We start from the raw sequence: 18,895 nt of genomic DNA on the forward strand, positions 1-18,895 counted from the left end.
AGTGCTGTACAGTACGTGTGTGGCTGCATGATGTGTGTGTCCATACATATCTGTGCACATACCGGTAACCATGTAATTTACTCACAGTCCAGAGAAGTAGTAGCCATTAGATGGCTTATCCTGGAAACATCCATACCCTGAATCGCCCCAGCATGGAAGGAAAACAGGCACTCTGGATCCTGGGTCTTATTCACAAAACATATAGATAAGTTATATCAGGGGTGGGCAACTTTGACGATGGAGAGGGCCACTATATTTCCTCACTTTAGAGGGCCACATTGCTGTCGTAGCAAAAATAGCTGCTATATCTGCTATTTTTTTCTATATTCGAATTGAAATCTTGAATTATTTTTTGCTATTTATGAATTGGAATCCTGAAAATTAACATTTTTATGTAATTTCAAATGTCTTTCATTATACTTGTGTTGAGCATTGAGCTACTAATTTAGACTGAAGTAATTAAAGTGGGTCATGTTTGCATGTTGTGAAATTGTAACAGCTGAAACCAATATTATATCAGTATTCTGACATTAACCTGAGGGCCACATTAAGTGAAGGTGGGGGCCGCATGTGGCCCCTGGGCCGCCAGTTGCCCATGTATGAGTTCTTTTATAATAATAATAATAATAATTATTATTATTATACACATACAGTACACACACACACAAGGCATTACTCATCGATATCATAATGTTTAGAGCTACACACAAATAATAGCAGTCCACAAAACTCACAATGTTGGAAAATGAAAGGTCCAGTTTCCAAATGCCTCCGTTTGAATCCTACAAGGCAAGAAGTTGGGTGAAAATAAGGGTTTGTTATTACCCCAATTAAATAAATAATAATGTGTAATGTTAGCTTGTGAGACCTTTGGCCAACTCACCTGAGCGAACCAGATGAAGGAGTCGGCCTGGGAGCTCCTAACCATGGAGGACAGGCTGACGTCACGTCCGACCACCAACTCATTCATGGGTTCCATCTCAAACATCTCGCTGTCGTCATTACAATCTGCAGTGTCAACGCTCTCAAAGTCCCAGCTCTGACACAGTGAGAGGAAATCACATTAACATGGCAGAGACATGGTGGTGATGATGATGACATTGGAGACAATTGAATGGGAGCGTATCTGGGAATTGCTCAGTTCATTATATATTAGATCCTTTATTGTTATTGGATATAACAACTTTAACCGTGGCATCATGTTCTACTATAGGCGAAACCTTTCAAGAAGTTGAAAAGATCTTCAAAAAATGTTCTCCAAAATAGCAGATCTATGAGCTCACAAACACATTGCAAACTTGTAGATTGCCTATTTTTCTTTACATGAAAGTTATTTGATAGAACTGAAAGGATGACTCACCCCTGTGTCAATTATCTAATGTGATCCTGGGCTCTACACACCCTCCGCAAACCTAGTCCCCATATATGGGGGACATGGGGAGAGCAACGGACTTGAACTCATGCTTCCTTCATGCCTGAGTGTCCAAGTTTCTCCTTTACACCTGACAGGGGGGAGTTTCCCTGGTTGGACGTAGCGCGTGGAAGGAGCACGTTATTCCAACCAGTTCCTTTCCCCTCCATCAGGCGCCCCGGCTGGCCAGGGGGAGGCAGTTTAGACACCAGGATTACTGCATGTTTTTTGTGAGGGTACATACCCTAGGGGACACGGGGAGAACATGCAAACTCCACACAGAAATGCCCTTTCGCCAACCCCGCTTTTGGGCTTGTATGCCTTTATTATAGATAGGAAAGTGGGCTGACAGGAAATGGGGGGAGAGAGATGGGGAGTGACATGCAGGTAAAAAGTTAAAAAGCCCATTGTGTTATTTTTTACATTGATAAATTACCCGTATGGCTCCGTCAGAACCGATGGTCATCAGCTCTCCCTCGTCCAGGGTAAACTGTTGGATGGCCCCTGTGTGGCATGTCCTGCCTCCTTTTCGACAGATCTCCACCTTGAGCAGACCCCCTTCCCACAGGAGCATGTTCCCCCACTCTGAGCCTGACACCACCTGGCGAGATAGAGAGAAATGTAAGTATAACACATTATAACTGTTTTAGTTGAGCTCTATAAAAGTCTCAGTCTTTGTACTCAGCATGGCATAAGAGCAGTGGACAGACCTTGCCATCGGGTAGTTCTATATAGCCCTTGATGTCAGTAGGAGCGGTCTTCCCAAACCTTCCTGTAAGCCCTTGTAATTTAAGACCAGTGAATGTGCTGGTCATTTTCCAGAACCTGTGAGAGTGTGTGTGAGATAGAGAGAGAGAGAGAGAGAGAGAGAGAGAGAGAGAGAGAGAGTGGGGTCAAACAATACCAATACACTGTAGTGCTAACAGGTTAGAAAACATTCTATCTCAAAATATGTGTTGAGCAGACTTAGGGCCGATTCATACTCTTATTTTACCGCCTCTACAGAGCCGAACCGACTTTTATTCGGCTCTAAAATAGGAGTATGAATCGGCTATAACAGCCACTTACTTGATGTGTCCAGGTGCTGAGGTTGTGAGCTGTCCAGGGCGGTCTGGGGAGAATGTGACCCGGTAGATGTCCCGAGCGAAGGCCTTGCAGCGCAGCAGAACCTGCTCCTGCCTCCAGTCCCACAGGGTCAACATGCAGTCAGGGATACAGCCCACACTGGCCAGCAGGGTGCCGTCATGGTTGAAGTCCACACAGCTGTATGCCCTCTCTGTACCACCTAAACACAATACCAAACTAGAAAAAGTGCCCTTCTGGGCACAGGTCTCCACCAGGAGGATAGGAGTGTGTGTGTGATGTTTGGCAAAATGTTTAGGAGCAATATAAACGTACGTGTGTGTGTGTGTGTGTGTGTGTGTGTGTGTGTGTGTGTGTGTGTGTGTGTGTGTGTCGCGGCTTGGCCTGTTGTAGCGCCACCATGAGGCTGATTTGAAAACGGTCAAGTGGCATTTCTTCCAAAGCCTAGTGGGAATATGCATGCACAGTTTCACCACAATCGGACGCTGCGTTGAGTAGTTGAGTAGTACAAAACGGGTACAAAGCGGGCTACTCCTGAAAAGTTTAGAAGCCAATCGTAGCCAATGAGGGTGGATTATGAGAAATCAAACAAAGCCGTCTTGATCACATGACTATGGAGAGCATGTGTACCGATTTGCGTGAAATTTGGATAAAATCTGAAGGAGTAATATTAGAAAATGTGTGTTACATATGTCGGCCTCCTGGTGGCGCTATAAAGAGTAGATGTGAAAAATTCCAGGCAAAGGTTTTTCCTTGGCCTCTAGGGAGTTGGCATACAAAGTCGACCGGGTTAACGGTGCCGGAGATTAGCTGTTCACAGACGGACGGACGGACACACGGACGGACGGACACACGGACGGAGTGTAAAACATACTCTCTCCCCATGCCTTCGGCCTGGTGGAGACAATTAGTGATGCACCGAATATTTGGCCGCAGAAGATATTCGGCAGAAAATGGCTAAAAATGCATTTTCGGCCTATTCGGTTTCAGCCCGAATAGGCAGAAAATATATCACTGAATAGTGTATGCAATTAATGCATTCAAAAGAGCTGAATAAATGTTTTAGGACCCATAATAGTGATTATTATTTAAGTTAAGTTTTGCCATAACCATTTATTTTGCCATAAATCAGGTAGCTTTAAGGTACGGCCATGACAACAATGGTAGGAAAAAAGATATATAATATTCATCATATTCGGATATTAGGTTTTCGGCCAACTGTTTCCTATATTCGGCATTCGGTTTCAGCCAAGAATTTCCCTTTCGGTGCATCCCTATACCAAATAATATAGACTCACAAATTACTGGATTTTTCTCTGTTGTAGATTTATATCTATATTTTATTCAGTTGCTTCATTAGGTTGCTATACCTACTTTTGGAAACGGACTCAGATAGATATAGATATACTTGTCTTTAATTATGTTTTAGTTATGTGTAAGTCTGGTTAACACAACTACTTAATATTGCAACTTGTAAAAAAAATGTTCTCCCTTCTTCTCTCTCCTCAAAATGTCTGAAACATGTACTGTACCTCTGAGGATGCGGTAGGGTCTAAGTGAAGGATAATCGTACACAATGATGTCGGGTTTGTCTCCCTTCTCTGCCACAGCAAAGTACCTCTTGCTTGGATGGGCCTTTGAACACAGGGAGAAAGTCGACAGAGAGCCAGTACAAAACATTTGAAGGCCATGTCCATGCATGGGTTGTGTAGAGTGGGTGTAGTCACCCAAGACTTTTTTCTATTAATTATACACCCCACGAAGCCTTGAATTCATGGAGATTTTTTAGTTTGAGACAATAATTTGATGACCGTCTCCATAAATTCACGGCATTTTTGGGTGAACTACTCGGAGTGCATACTTAGTTTAGACTAGTCATTGGTTAGACATGGGTTAAGGTTAGGTTTAGGTGTGCTGCCCCGTGGGAGGTTAGGTTTAGGGTGAGGGTTTGAGATAGGTTGTAGTTGTAGGACTAATGACTGGTCTAACCAATGACTAGTCTAAACCAAAAACTGTCTAAACTAAGTACTGCATCCGTGTAGAGTACGTGGTTGTGTGGATGTATTTTTAAAAGCATGGATCTACAGAATGATGATAAAGCATGATATGAGATGCCTTACCATAATGGTACCAATTCCTCCCCCGCTACAGGACCGGAGATAGTGCTGCTCTTTGGTGGAAACATCTAAGAGGACCACCAGGTTGCCTGCTATAAAGGCTAGGGTTCTGTCATCCAGCAGCTGTAGGTTGGCCCTACGCTCACAGTCATAGCCAAACGAGTGCCTACATGTCACCAGAGTTAAGGAGTGAAGATTAAGCACTTCAGCCCTATATACATTTCAGCCATTTGAAAATAGTCGATCTACAAGCTCACAATGCGTCGCAATTGAGCGACGCAAGTGAGCTTGTAGATCTGCTATTTTCTAAATATTTTTATACATTTGAAAACTTGAAATGGGAAGTTCTACATAATAGCTACTTTTGGTATACTTTAAGTACATTTTGATGCCAGCAGGTTGATTGAATTCTAGCTCTGGTCCATAGCTCTAATGCGTTGCATTTACAGCATTTAATGCAACGCATTAGAGCTATGGACCAGAGCTGATTGAATTCCAGGCTTTTACTGGTAAGAGAGTACATTTCTATATTGCAGTATTGTATTGATATTTTAACTTAAAGGACCACTTCACCACTTTTCAACCTATCTTCATATAATAGGTCCTCACTAATAATCATGATAAAATGGCACGATTTTGTTCTACTCAGTCTGTGTCTCATAGGAGGGCTGTGGGCAGTTTAGAAACCGTCTTCCAGTGACATCATCATTAGGCAGATTATTTCTTAAACAAGATTATTTTACAAAAATGTTTAGATTTTCATCATTGTGAGAACGATGGCTTCCATTTTTGCATTGCAACTTTTCAGGACTAGAAAGCCTGCAGTTTTTATTAGCTTGTATTCCCCATCGATGATGTCACTAGAAGACGGTTTCTGAACTGCCCACAGCCCTTCTATGAGACACAGACAGAGTAGAAAATAATTGCACCATTTTTTCATGATTATTAGTGAGGACCTAGTATATGAAGATAGGTTGAAAAGTGGTGAAGTGGTCCTTTAAGTAAAATGTGAGTACTTTTTTCACCAATGGCTAAACATAATTCTAAGAAAAGATACGAAAGGTGCAGGAGGTTCTCTGGTATTTCAGAGTGTGGTGTGATGAAGGGTCTGGAGTAGAGCTCCTCATAGTTGTAGAACATGTCTTCATCAGGGAGCTTCATGTTTGATTTGTCGTCATCCTCCTGATCCTGGAGGACTGGCTGTTCAGTACTTTGTACAGCAGGAGCTGCACATAAATATGTAAGCAGACGTAAGATGTAGGGTGAAAATAATATTAGGCCTATATTTAAACAATATCATTCATGGCGGCAAGTAATCAGACAATTAAATTAGGCAATCACAATAACCTTTCTATCAGCAGAGTACAAAATACGGCTTCATCAGTAGCACCAGAGGAACAAAGATCATGTTTAATTCAATTAATTGACCTCTTTACATTTTATTTCATTTCTGTGCAAATAGAAATTTTAAAAGAGAACATTAAGACAAGAAGAGAACTAAGTGCATAATGCATACCTATATGGCTTACACTTAAAAGAAAAGGTTTAAAATTGAAGTAGAGCAGTCTAACCAACTTGGTCTATCCGTTTTTCTCGTGCGGTTTGGGGAGGTTGCACAGAGTGGCCGGTGGCCGCTCTGGCCACCGGCCAACGGATAGCGGCGGCGCGGTCTAGATACCGGAAGGTTCCCAGTTCGAACCAGCCGTCCGACACGTTAAAATTACCACCGCTGAAATGCCCTTGAACAAGGCATCAACCACTACGATGAAATGTGTTCTATGAGCAGGGCCTGGCTGGAAACAAGTTCTTGAGCTTAGCCCAGATACCCTGGGTAAATATAGATTTCATTTCATTTCATTTCAGTACAGTGGTTACCTGTTGGTTGGTTCCATGCCTACAATGATATAGCCTACTTCAAGATAGTGACCACATTACTGTTTTGAAACATTTGTTTGGAATTATGAACGTTCAGTGCCATCTTGTGGATTGCCCAGGTTTGTGTCTGTGCACTGCGTGTCTAGTTAGTGGACTGGTCTCAGTGGTCTGGTCAGAATTTACTAATGTTTCCGCATTCTAACCGCGGCTGTTCCGTATAAACGTAATTGGGAAAAATTCTATAAAGTTCTAAAACGTTTTGTTGGTCTACGTTAACGGCACAGCGTTGAAGACTTTAACTTTAACAAACATTTTACATACAACACGACGTCCAACAATAAGTGTACTAGTAAGTATTACAATTAGAGTTTTATTAATAATAAAGTAACATTTGTATACGGTAATTACTAATTTGGGTTACCTTGTCGTTCCTCGTTTGTTTGATCCTCGTAGTCCATCGTCGTTTGCATTCGTTGCTCAGCAACTGCGGAACTAATGTTTATATCGCAATGCTTGGTGGTTGATGTAGTTTATTTCCTGACAAATTGACAATCAACCTCGGGTCACACCCATAGGGGTCAGTGGTCACCAGATAAGACTTTCCACCTCGGAAGACAGTAGGACTTTACTGCAAAGTGAAAATGGACATGAGCACTAATCACATGACAGGGTAAATGACCACGTAGAGTGCAAAGAAATCTAGTGCTTGAGGACAGAGAGGACCTCTGTTACCTATTTTTGCACATATAGCCTAGATTGACCCTTAATTCACTTTGGGTATTTTCACTTTATTAACGTTTTGTTGTAACCAAAGGTCGCAGTTAACTATAGGATCGTGCATTTTCCTGTCAGAACCTGTTCTGACATTCCATATGTTGATCCTTCCTCATCTCCATCTTCGATGTCTCCCTTTTGACTTACCTGTCAAATTTCAAACTCTAGACGGGCCTGCCGCAAAGTTATTAGTGCAGCCGCACCCGGTAAAAACTAGAGTTCTCAACAGGCCTGGAAATGAAGGCCCGGCCCTACCTGGGCCCTCATCAAACCCTGTACACTCAAGAGAATGTCCCCGCTAGCTACCACCCTTAGATCTCCATATACTGTATGGAGCTCACCTGTTCTGACATTCCATGTTGATCTGACCTCATCAAACCCTGTACACTCAAGTCATGCTCCTTATATGGCCAGTACAGAATTCATTCCATGTTGCTCGCCCAGCAGTCTGCCGTCAACGAGGCGGATGCGTGCAAGGGAAAAGGGCGAGGGGCTACTAATAGTAATACTATTCTCTGCCTATCGGGACGTAACTCGGACGGCGCTGAGTCGGGTCTGGTGGCCGTCGCAACGCTCGGCTAGCGCCTCGCTTGGCGGTGCCTCACGTGGCTCAAGGCCACCAGACACGGCGCGCCTCCGTCAGGACATCAGTGACATTATCACCCGTCACATTCGGTGATAATGACATACTGAAACAGTGAGTATGCCAGTATGGCCATACTGGCCTCATTCGAAGGTGCTGATAACGGATGATTTCGCTGATTCAATGCAGAGATAAGGTCTGCGAAGAGAGAAAGCCTATGTATGGCTTGTTTCCATCGAGGTCCTTTTGTACTAACTAGACTTTCTTTTCTCATCCCAGAAACCACGCAGTTCGTTGTAAAAAAAAATCAAGCATGTTTAATTTATTCATAAAATATTGCATAGGTTAAAACCACAATAAACAAAAAAGAAAAGGAACATCAGTCTGTAACATTGTCAAGTTTCCCCAGGTTGAATCCATCGCTCGTGTTGTTATCTCATATGTGTGGACAATGCAAACCATCCCTCTCGTTCTCTCAGCTGGCCTGCCTGCTGTGAAGAGAAGGGACATTTGTTTTTCCATTCAACTTCAACTAAACAAACTATGTTTGCAACATTACAGGTGTAAACAAAAAAGTGGGTTACATTTGTTTTTGACATTTGCAGAAAGGAGAAAGAGAAGGGTGGGGGGGGGGGGGATGACAAGTCAACAAAGTATGTATAGCATATTCATCCGGTACAATATGTACATGAGATTAGACGTAAGGTGCATCAATTTAGCAGCAAATACACTGATACACATATTAGCCCATTTTGGGCGCATTATGTTATGCTTTAGCTATTGAAAAATAGCAGATCTACAAGCTCATAGCGTGCCACTCGGTGGCGCGCTATGAGCTTGTAGATCTGCTATTTTTTAAAAATCGAAGAACGACATAGAAACATAGCTTTTTCAGAAAACTGTCAGGATCTAGAAGACATTTTTAGAATCTGATCTCAGGTCAAAATGGGTTAGACAGGTGCAAAATCAATATACACTCGTGTACCTGCTGTGTCCTGCTACCCCTGGGTTCATCTCCCAGTCGTGGTGAAGCCCCCTCACTACCAGCAGATCTGCGTAGGAAACAAAATGTTTTCAAGTGCAATAAAAAAAACTTCCTGTGGACTGTGCAGACAGAGTGGTGAATTGGTTCCCAGGCCTTGCGACATGGTTAACATAGACCAGACACACACTCACCGTCTCCCACCACCACTCGCCTGTGACAAGGAATCCTGTGCAGGCAACAGCATACAGGCATCTGGACTCCTTCCGCCAGCTGAGAATGCATGGATCAAAGCAACAAAAAGAAAATCTCACGGCTGAATTTTTTTTATTCGGCTATAAGTCTCAATGAATGTGCAATTTGTGATCCAGTGTGAAATGTGCCCCCACCCACACTAGCGCCGTTTCCTAGAAAACACCACAATATGTAAAATTATGTTTTCGTAAAATTGGTACTGCTGTTTTACATACAGCCAACCAGGTGAATAAATCAGAGATTTAACCTTTTGCTTTTATATGAAATATCCAAGACTATTAAGATGTAATGGAAGATGGTTTCCTGAACATATTGCTAGTTTGACCACTTAAAATGTCTGGTTATTTTGGTACTGCGCAACATGCTTCCATAGAAGACATGCGGCGTCATGGCATGACGTGGCTGTGGCTCAGGAGGTAGAGCAGGTCGTCCAATGATCCCTGGGTCGGCGGTTCGAATCCCGGCTCCTCCTGTCCACATGTCGAAGTGTCCTTGGGCAAGACACTGAACCCTACATTGCCTCCAATGAGTTGGTCGGTGTGAGCTCGCCACCATTGGTGTGTGAATGTGGGAAGTGAGGACGCTGGCGTCGACTGTTCGCCGCTTCACCTCCCAATGTATGAATGAATGAACCATTGTAAAGCGCTTTGAGCACTTGGAAAAGCGCTATAAAAATGCAATTCATTTCATTATGACAGTCAACCAAACAGGCTCCCAGACGGCCAGACGACAACACCAAATGGTTGATCCACAATACCTGCTGCGTGTGGACTGAAGGCAGAGGGAGGGATGGGGGAGACGGATACCTGCTGCGTGTGGACTGAAGGCAGAGGGAGGGATGGGGGAGACGGATACCTGCTGCGTGTGGACTGAAGGCAGAGGGAGGGATGGGGGAGACGGATACCTGCTGCGTGTAGACTGAAGGCAGAGGGAGGGATGGGGGAGACGGAAGGCGAAACCCTGGCCGAGGTGCTGCTATGCCTCTGCTGCTCGATGAGCTCCAGCAGTCGACCCCTGGCTGCTGTACTCTGCCTGTTCAGTTCCAGGAGGCGCAGCTCCACGCTGCTCATGCTGGGGGCTTCGTGCACTGAAGCCTGGCATGAGAAGACACGGACACAGGTCTGAAATATACTACATGCACTAAATAATTTGAAAGGACTGATTTCTAGCAATTGAGGCTTTTTGGTCTAACCTATGTATGAAAACTGTAGCGCTGTACCAAACTATTCCACTACACAGCAAACATTTGATTACATTTCAGTGGTATATAGTATACAGTATGACACCTCTGTTCTGAATGGTCCAAACTTTGTGAACCTCCTGTTTGTAACCATTGCCCTCGGAAACTACACAAACTACTGTATCAGTAAAAACAGCTGCAGGTTTAAGTTAGTTAACTAACTAGCCTATAGGAAATTCCATAAGATTGAGAAACATTATTTTAAATTTGCAAGTTTCGAAAAACAGCCGACAGCAGGGAAAAGGAGAAATGATACTGTTTTTGTTCATGTAAATATATTTCAATCCAGACAGAGTAAGTATATATTTTTCTGAATGAGTGAGGATTCTCATCCTGATACTGCTTGGCTTTGGTGTAACTTATGCATGAAAAATGTACCGCTGTTGTACCAAACTACACGACTCCACATAAGCAGCAAACATTTTTCTTTTACATTTGCAGGTTTTGTAAACAGCAGACAGGATGTGTGTCAAGGGTTATCGCATTCCACCTCCTAGCAACACTGCACCTGTTGTGTAGGAGGTTCTCCGTGGGCAGTCTGGACCTGCTGGGGGGTCCGTCTCCCTGCTGTGCTGCTGGACACTGAACGAACCTCTCCAGCGCTTTGGGGCGTCACTCTCCCTGTGCTGCTGGGTGCCGACCTAACCTCTCCAACGCTTTGGGGCGTCACTCTCCCCGTGCTGTGGGAGGTAGAGCCTCTACGCTCTGCGTTGCTATTGGGTGATCCTCTGATGCCAGAACCACCGACATTGGCTTGGTTCACCTGGGCCCTGATCATGATGTTTTGCTGGGTCAGATGAGCGATCTGGGCCAGCAGGGCCTCTTGGGAGGGCTGTGAACGCAGAGGGTCAGAGGTCGTGGGCAGGGCGGAAGTGGACGGGAGGTCAGGGAGAGGCAAGCTGGAGAAGCTGGGGGCTGGGCTGAGCGCCCGGACATCCTCATAGGAGCGCATGGTGTCGGCAGGAAACGGAAGGTCCCGGTGCAGAGGCACAGGTCGAAACACTGGGAGGGCAGAGAATGGGTGGATTACTTTACATCACTCGTTTTCAACTTAAGGTCTGGGGATCACCAAGGGTCCAAATTGGCCCTTATGTGTCTGTAACTGAGTGCACAACAAACAAACAAAACAATCTCAGCTTTTCAAATAGGTTCATGTGAGGCGACAGGCTCAATGTTGTATTTTAAATTGTATTTATGTATTCTGCCATGTACAGTATGAAGCTTGAGTGTTTAAGTTGGTTAAGGTATTTCTTTGATCATTGTTTGTGAATTGTCATGTTGGTTCATTGTCTATGTCAAATGAAATAAATAATTATAATAATAATAAGTGTTCTGTAAGTCCATTTGGTCTGGGCTTCCTTGGAAGCATGACACTTTAATAAAGAAAAAACATTACAAAACAAATCATTTCGTACATTCTCAGAGTTAAATTAAAAGGATTATACAGTGTAGATTGAGGTCCCAGAGATTTAGATGTAGTTTGTAGCCTAATGCATATCAAATTGGGGGCTCTTGAATTTCAAGAGTTTGAGAGTCACTGCTTTACATGGATGTCAACAAATGGACTCAGAGAGTAACAGATTATAGTGAGAGGGACTTCACCAGGGCTGTGTTGCTGGTTGTATATTTGTCGAGGTGGGGAGAGCAGCACTGCAGGAGCTATAGGGACTTGCGTTTGCTCTGTATCTCGCTCGGGAAAAGGCGGTCCACGTTGACAGTCTGTGCAAAACACACATTTCACCCCAGTTACTCAACAGGCATGTGCACACAAACATGCACAGTTGCACACACACACAAAAAGCATTTATCAGAATGCACTTATTCTAACGCCATCATCTCCTTGTTTACGCTGAAAGAAACACCACAGGACCATGTGGAAACAGGTTGTCGAGGGCTTTAAATAATTATTTTAATTAGTCAAATAAAGAGATAAATAAACCTGTGTTGAGTTGAGTTCTGTAGTCCCTGGGTGCTCCCGGCAGTTCCAGTCCTCCCAGTGCCAGCACCACTGTGTCCAGCATCTGTTCCAGCTCTGCTGTCCGCTGCTGCAGCCCTGCCTGGACAGTGGCAAGAACACCCGCACAAAATCCAAAGTGAACCCAGTGCTTCCTATGCATTCTGGTTGGTAGATTTCAGCAATACAAAGTTCAACCGCAGACATCCAGATTGAACAGATCATTTTTGTACCAGTGATACAGTGCGGTGTGCTGTGTGTCATGCAAAAGCTCACCTGCAGGGCGGTGCTCTCCTCTCTCAGAGTCAGAGTCTCGGCAGTGAGAGCGTCTATCAGCCCCCGCTGCTCCCTCACCTCCTGCTCCAGGCTTCTCCTCTCCTGAGCCTCTCTCTGCTCCAGTCCTCTCCTCTCCTGAGCCTCTCTCTTCGCCTCATCTTCCCTCTAACATCATGTTGTAGGCAGAAAGTGAGCAGAGTGATGAATTTAGACGAGGCACCAATACCAATAATGAATGATGTCACAAATAGCACATACCCAGCCGTTATTTGCACTGGGTGAGGGGTGTGATATGAAAGTAGAGAGGGTCATACGCTGTATCTGTTATCAGCAGTAGTTAACAAGTCATCACAAGATCACATGCTGAACGATCACCAGTGTACAGCCTCGTTGCGGAAGGTTAACAGTTAAGTAAAAGACGAATAGTGCTCGCCCCTTTACCAACCTGCCCCGCAATTTTTTTAATGTAGTTAACAGTTCATTTAGTATTTCCCTCCCTCTCTGAAATCTGAAATTATCTTGTATACAGATTTATTTGATTGCATAGTAGTCGATCTCTATACTTAATTTAGAAAGAACAACACGTCACAGAGACGGTGACTGCTTAATTAAGTTAATTTAGGACCTTCTAGCAGTTAATTTCGTTTTATTAATCACATTTCTTCCATGTAGCCCATGTTGTGTAATGGCATCATCATGCTATTATGCCCGTGGATCTACAGAGTGAACTTAACAATGATAAATTAATATGATAATACCTTTTAAATAATCACCAACATGAATTATGTTTGTTATTTACAGCTAGGTAGAGTAGTGGGGCGAGATGGAAAAGGGGCGGGATGACCTGTTACCTAAAAGACTAGATCAGGTCACGTAATATTGAATATGATCCAGCATTGGTGTTGGCAGTGCAAAAGTGGAAATGGTGCATAACCATAAAGACATGCTGATTATGTGTTTTCTCATGATTCCCACTGCACCTGTTTCAGTAGGTGCACCAGACGCCCAAGAGTGGAGACCAGGGCTACAGAGAACCCAGTGAGGGCTTGAGGTCTGTGTGGATGTGGATCTGGTGCTGTGTCAGATTCCTGAGGACTTAGTGAGTCCAGTTCAGTCTCAACCTGGCCCAGCATGGTCTGCAACATTCCCAGACTGGACTGGTTCCCATTCAGAGCACTTAGCGAAGAGCCGTCAAGGCCCGAAGCCTCTGGACCACGTAGATTACTGGTCCTACTGGCACGACCACTATTACCAACTGGGAAAGACACAGACAGACGTACACAGTACACACCAATGAAAAGGAGAAATGAAGATAATTATTAGGGCTGTGAATCTTTGGGTGTCCCACGATTCGATTCTGATTCTTGGGGTCACGATTCGATTCAACTCGATTCTCAATAAAAAAACTTTTTTTTAAAATTCAAAAGCATTTTTTTTCCAGATTCAAAACAATTCTCTATTCAAAATGATTCTCCATTCAATACATACATACATTTCATCACAATCTACTCTAGCCAACTGAAGTGACTATATTACAGTAACTTGAAGACAGGTGATTAGGGTAAGCTTACATTTCATATCATCATAGTGAAAACTCCTGTACCTAACCAGAAAAAAATATCCAGAAATGATGAATCGATTTTGAATCGTTCATAACGGGAATCGCGATTCTAATTCGATTCGATTTTTTTTGACACCCCTAATAATTATGTTGTGTTTGTTCCATGTACATTTATTTGAATCCAGAGTAACTATACATTGTTCTGAAAGAGTGAGGATTCTCATCCCGACACTACCTGGCTGGTTGGTAGTGGGCTCAGAGTTGAGTACTTTAGTAACCAGGGCGGACAGGTCCTCGCTGGGTTCTTCTGACTGGCTCTGTCTGGACCGCACCCGCTGGACCGCCACGGTGGCGTTTAGAGCTACAGAAACCAACAGTTAAGTAAGTGTGTAGAGCGTTAGAGGAGGACAGAATATTAAATTCAAACCAATCAAGATATGGGGTTTACCACATATGTAAAGGCTTAACCCATTTTGACCTGAGATCAGATTCTCAAAATGTCTTCTACATCCTGACAGTTTTCTGAAAAAGCTATGTTTCTGTGTCAGTGGTTCTTCGATTTTTCAAAAATAGCAGACCTACAAGCTCGTAGCGCGCCACTCGGTGGCGCGCTATGAGCTTGTAGATCTGCTATTTTTCAATAGCTAAAGCATAACATAATGCTAACACCAAAAGGGGTTCCCGCCCCAAAATGGGTTAATAGAGTAAACTACATGGAAACTCTTTCCCTCAATATAATATGGTACCATTTAATTGAGCATTAGTGACGACAAATTACAGGATATGGATAGGTTGAAAATGGGTGAAGTCATCCTTCACATCTGTAGTCTAGTATAGGGGACTGTGTTCTTCTCTTACTGAGGATAAGGTTAGAAATAAGTTAAAGGGCCCCTTCTGAGGTCACCGGATTTGCCACGGGGCATCATCCTACGACTCTGTCTCCTTCTCCTATATACCTGCTGGATTGGGTGCTCTCCCTGACCTACAGGGAGTCACAGGAACGCCATCTCTGATCCCCTGATGGCGAGAGCTGGACTGGACCCGCTGTCGTGGTGTCCGCCTTCCAGGAGTCTTGGCCTTCATCTTCCGTAGATTGGCTCTACGACGTGTGAAAACAGAGCAGTTTAGTGAACAGCAGGGACAATAGAGCCATAACAGCAGGGTTTTACATTGGTATAATAAATCATTATTACCTGTGTAGTATAGAGACAGGGCTAGCAGCAGGGGCCTCCTCTTCGCTGTAGTATTCCTCAGCACCTTCTAGATCATTAAGGGCCTGGAGGGAATAATTATGTATCAAATGCACATTAATAAAGCAATATTCAAGCAAATGTAAAGAAAATGGACTTATCATGATCACACTGTGGCCAATTTGCCAAATGACCACTGGGTGAATGTGGTAAACGGAATGTACAACTAAACACACCTGTTGGTCCATAATGGACTGGCTAAGAAGAGACAGTGGTGTTGGTGGATCTGGTCTCTGTACTACAGGCAGTACGGAATCATTGTCACAGTCTGGAGCCATTGTCACGCTGGGGTGGCCTGCAAAATATTAATGTACTCACTTACTGTGTGGTAACTTAGTGTGAAATGGTACTATACGACACTAGTACATGTAAGATTGTATCCAACAGAAGACGACAATGGACAGTGTAAACCTGAGTCAAGTAGTTTGCAGATGCTTGTTTAATTTACCATATTCATGTAACAGATTGATTAGATTTGCCACACAACTGTAGCAATACAATGAGTGCTTACGATCGACCTCTGATTCTGTGTTTGACAGTCGAGTTGACACCATCTCAACTGCCATGACACATGAACCACTTTAGCCTCAGATGAAGTACTTTGTTGTACCGACCAGGCAAATGGAGAAGATAACTGACCGACAAGCTCACAAGACATTGTGAGGCGTTGTGTGCTTGTAGATCCAAAGTCAGGGCACTAGGCTGAAAGTAGTTCGATGCTTTTTGGACTATTGGAATTATTTATAATAACTACTAAACCTGTCCAAAATGGAATTAACCCATTTTGGGCGGGAACCCCTTTTGGTGTTAGCATTATGTTATGCTTTAGCTATTGAAAAATAGCAGATCTACAAGCTCATAGCGCGCCACCGAGTGGCGCGCTACGAGCTTGTAGGTCTGCTATTTTTGAAAAATCGAAGAACCACTGACATAGAAACATGGCTTTTTCAGAAAACTGTCAGGATGTAGAAGACATTTTTAGAATCTGATCTCAGGTCAAAATGGAATTAATTATGCTACCAGTCTGCCGACGAGGAGCGTCTCCAAACAGATCCTTGACCACGGCCATGGCTCTATCTGAACGGGACAAAACATCTTGCAACAGCAGCTGGTCAGAGAACACCTACAAAAGAAAAACACATCACCATCTCCGCACCAGGAAACAGGCACTAGTACCCATTCCAAACATTAAAACTCGTAGGAATGTTCATAATTATAATAATAATTAATATAATTAATTTAGGTGTAACAAAGGTTATGAAATCCCAGACATTTCCCCAGACTTTCTCATTAGGAGTTTTTCTATACATTTACAGACCCTGGAAATTGTCAAAATTAATTGACCCTTGGCTTACTACACGTACTGTAGAATCCTTGCAGCAAATAACTGGTAAACTGACATTACTAACAACTAATACCAGATATGAATATTTAATTCCATATTTTAGCTACTGAAAACTAAAAGTGTGCAAGTGAAAGGAGCCATCATCAACCCAAGCACACTGAAATTCACAGACCTCCCTGATGATGCTGGCACTGGCCTGGTCCAGGGGTGCCGGGCTCCCAGGGTGTCTGAGCTGGCGACACATGGCCTTCTGCTTCAGCTCCCACTGGGCCACAACCCTGTTATGAGACTTGTGACTCTCATGTCGATATTTCTGGAAGAGATTTGTTTTTAATGTATTTTTATTGAGGCTCTGAAATGTCACAGCTGAACAATCGCCATTCAATGTATATAGAACCACACATTTTGCTTTTTTAAACACAACATAGGAAAACAACCACAATACGGACAATTATTACAATGCACAGACAAAAAACTAAATACAAACCAAAAAAAACAAGACAAAACGAGTACACCACAGTCTTGACATGATTGTACATTACAGGTCACCAGAGTCTTTGTTATTCACTACCGTTCAATAAGGTACATTGAAGCGCAGTCTAGAAGGGTCCACTGTATCTAAGACTGGTTCCCATACCTTCGTGAACCCTTCGAGAATATTTATAAGCGTACATTTGACCGATGAAATCAAGTGCTGCTCACTCACACCCAACTGGTTGGTGGCCAGTCATTCATAGAGCAAGGAAAGGACATCATCAAGCAACTTACCAGCTCCTCGGGTGTGGGCTTGTGCACAGAGAGATCATTAACAGTGCTCTGAAAACAAAAGCAAAACAAATGTTTCGGTTTATTTCTCTCAGTGGTTCTCAAAGTGGGGTCCCGGGGACCCCAGCAATATTAGTAACAAATTAGTATGAATAAAATAAAGAAATCCATCTATCTATCGATCTATCTAGCAAGCATTAAAATCAGTGTAATCACTTTTAACCATTGGCTCTTTGAAAATAGACAAGCTATGAGCTCAGTCACGATATGAGGTGTTTGTAGATCAGTTGTACAGCTCAGTGGCCTTCTTGTGGTTAGAGTGTCTGCATAATCCAGACGAGGACGAGATTCTTTGTGTCTTGGGTATGACCCGGCTTAAGCTACAGAAACAGGAATGTGTGTGTGTGTGTGTGTGTGTTCTTCTCTTGGGGTCATATAAATCAATTTGGGGGTCCTTCAACAACAACAACAACTTTCTGTTGTGGACACCATATGGCTGTGAACACTCACCACCCATTCTCTCTGAGGGGCACCTGTCTTCTTGGGGCGTGCAACAGGCCTCTTCCCTTGACTGTGTTGTGAGCGCCCCCCAAACCTCACAAACGACATCTACAAAACAGTATGAAACACAAGTACTTAGGTACTGCTCGACGTTGCTTTACTTACATAACTTAGTAAAATAGCACACAGTCTTGTTTTTCTTGGCATGCTGGCACTGTTAATATTAAGCTAGTAGTACTTACTGTTTTATGGGGTTTTTTATGGTTTTTAGCCACCACTGTTTTTGTCGCAGCTTTTTTGAACAGTTGCGCGCGGCGCCACTTCCTGTGTTGTTTTTACTAAGGACGCCTCTTTACCAGCCGAGCATGCTGGGAAATGAATGTACCTGCAACGCCTGATACGGCCACTAGATGGCACAGTTAGTTTAATCTTTGTAGTGTGTGTGTGTGTGTGTGTGTGTGTGTGTGTGTGTGTGTGTGCGCGGCGCTTTTGCCACACTTTTCAGCTCATGACGACCCAAAACATACATTTAGACTAGAGTATTTCAAAAATAGTGAAAACAATTATATATATTTTAAATGTTTACATTAATTATTATTATTATTATTATTATTATTATTATTATTATTATTATTATTATTATTATTGTTGTTGTAATCTTTTGAAAATTTAATTTAAACAAAATGTGTAGGAAATGTTGGTTTAGGAAACAGACAGAGACAGGAGATGTTACCCAAATGCGCGTACGCGCGCACGCACACACACACACACACACACACACACACACACACACACACACACACACACACACACACAGGATCGGAGGGCAGAGTAGCCTCGGTCCCCAGGCTTACTTATCTGAGGGCAGAGGGACTGACTGACGGATCGTCAACTAACCGCTTGACTTCTTGAGGGAAAAAGTG

The 18,895-nt window shown here is 43.4% G+C and overlaps 2 protein-coding genes across 4 annotated transcripts in view; both read right to left on the reverse strand.

Annotated features, from left to right (window-relative positions):
* Nucleotides 1-6,960, reverse strand: part of cfap44 (cilia and flagella associated protein 44) — a 44,906-nt gene extending 37,946 nt beyond the window's left edge. The window contains exons 1-10 of the mRNA XM_079489287.1: nt 6,908-6,960; nt 5,669-5,837; nt 4,615-4,777; nt 4,027-4,129; nt 2,480-2,696; nt 2,122-2,236; nt 1,848-2,012; nt 884-1,039; nt 735-782; nt 86-185 (exon numbers count right to left, since the gene is read on the reverse strand). Coding sequence (XP_079345413.1) covers nt 86-185; nt 735-782; nt 884-1,039; nt 1,848-2,012; nt 2,122-2,236; nt 2,480-2,696; nt 4,027-4,129; nt 4,615-4,777; nt 5,669-5,837; nt 6,908-6,956 — 1,285 coding nt within the window. The 5' untranslated portion in view covers nt 6,957-6,960. The remainder of the gene's footprint in view (nt 1-85; nt 186-734; nt 783-883; nt 1,040-1,847; nt 2,013-2,121; nt 2,237-2,479; nt 2,697-4,026; nt 4,130-4,614; nt 4,778-5,668; nt 5,838-6,907) is intronic.
* Nucleotides 6,961-8,143: 1,183 nt separating this feature from the next.
* On the reverse strand, nt 8,144-18,291 carry spice1 (spindle and centriole associated protein 1). Of its 3 annotated transcripts, XM_079490266.1 has the most exons (19): nt 18,215-18,291; nt 17,982-18,080; nt 17,475-17,522; nt 16,879-17,019; nt 16,382-16,484; nt 15,538-15,656; nt 15,305-15,387; nt 15,068-15,210; nt 14,347-14,472; nt 13,531-13,805; nt 12,692-12,715; nt 12,551-12,658; nt 12,260-12,377; nt 11,923-12,039; nt 10,829-11,322; nt 9,985-10,174; nt 9,020-9,098; nt 8,829-8,895; nt 8,144-8,334 (listed from the first exon to the last, which is right to left on the reverse strand). In XM_079490266.1, exons 2-19 carry the CDS (start codon nt 18,078-18,080, stop codon nt 8,275-8,277), a joined length of 2,394 nt encoding a protein of 797 aa, XP_079346392.1. In that variant the 5' UTR covers nt 18,215-18,291; the 3' UTR covers nt 8,144-8,274. The 3 variants fall into 3 exon arrangements, 2 of the variants coding, with proteins under 2 accessions (XP_079346392.1, XP_079346391.1); XM_079490265.1 differs by having other exon boundaries at nt 12,551-12,715; XR_013788556.1 differs by having other exon boundaries at nt 8,294-8,334; nt 8,829-8,883; nt 9,005-9,098; nt 12,551-12,715.
* Between the last annotated feature and the right edge of the window lie 604 nt (nt 18,292-18,895).

The sequence above is a fragment of the Electrona antarctica genome (assembly GCF_951216825.1).
Source record: "Electrona antarctica genome assembly, chromosome: 20".
Taxonomy (NCBI): domain Eukaryota; kingdom Metazoa; phylum Chordata; class Actinopteri; order Myctophiformes; family Myctophidae; genus Electrona; species Electrona antarctica.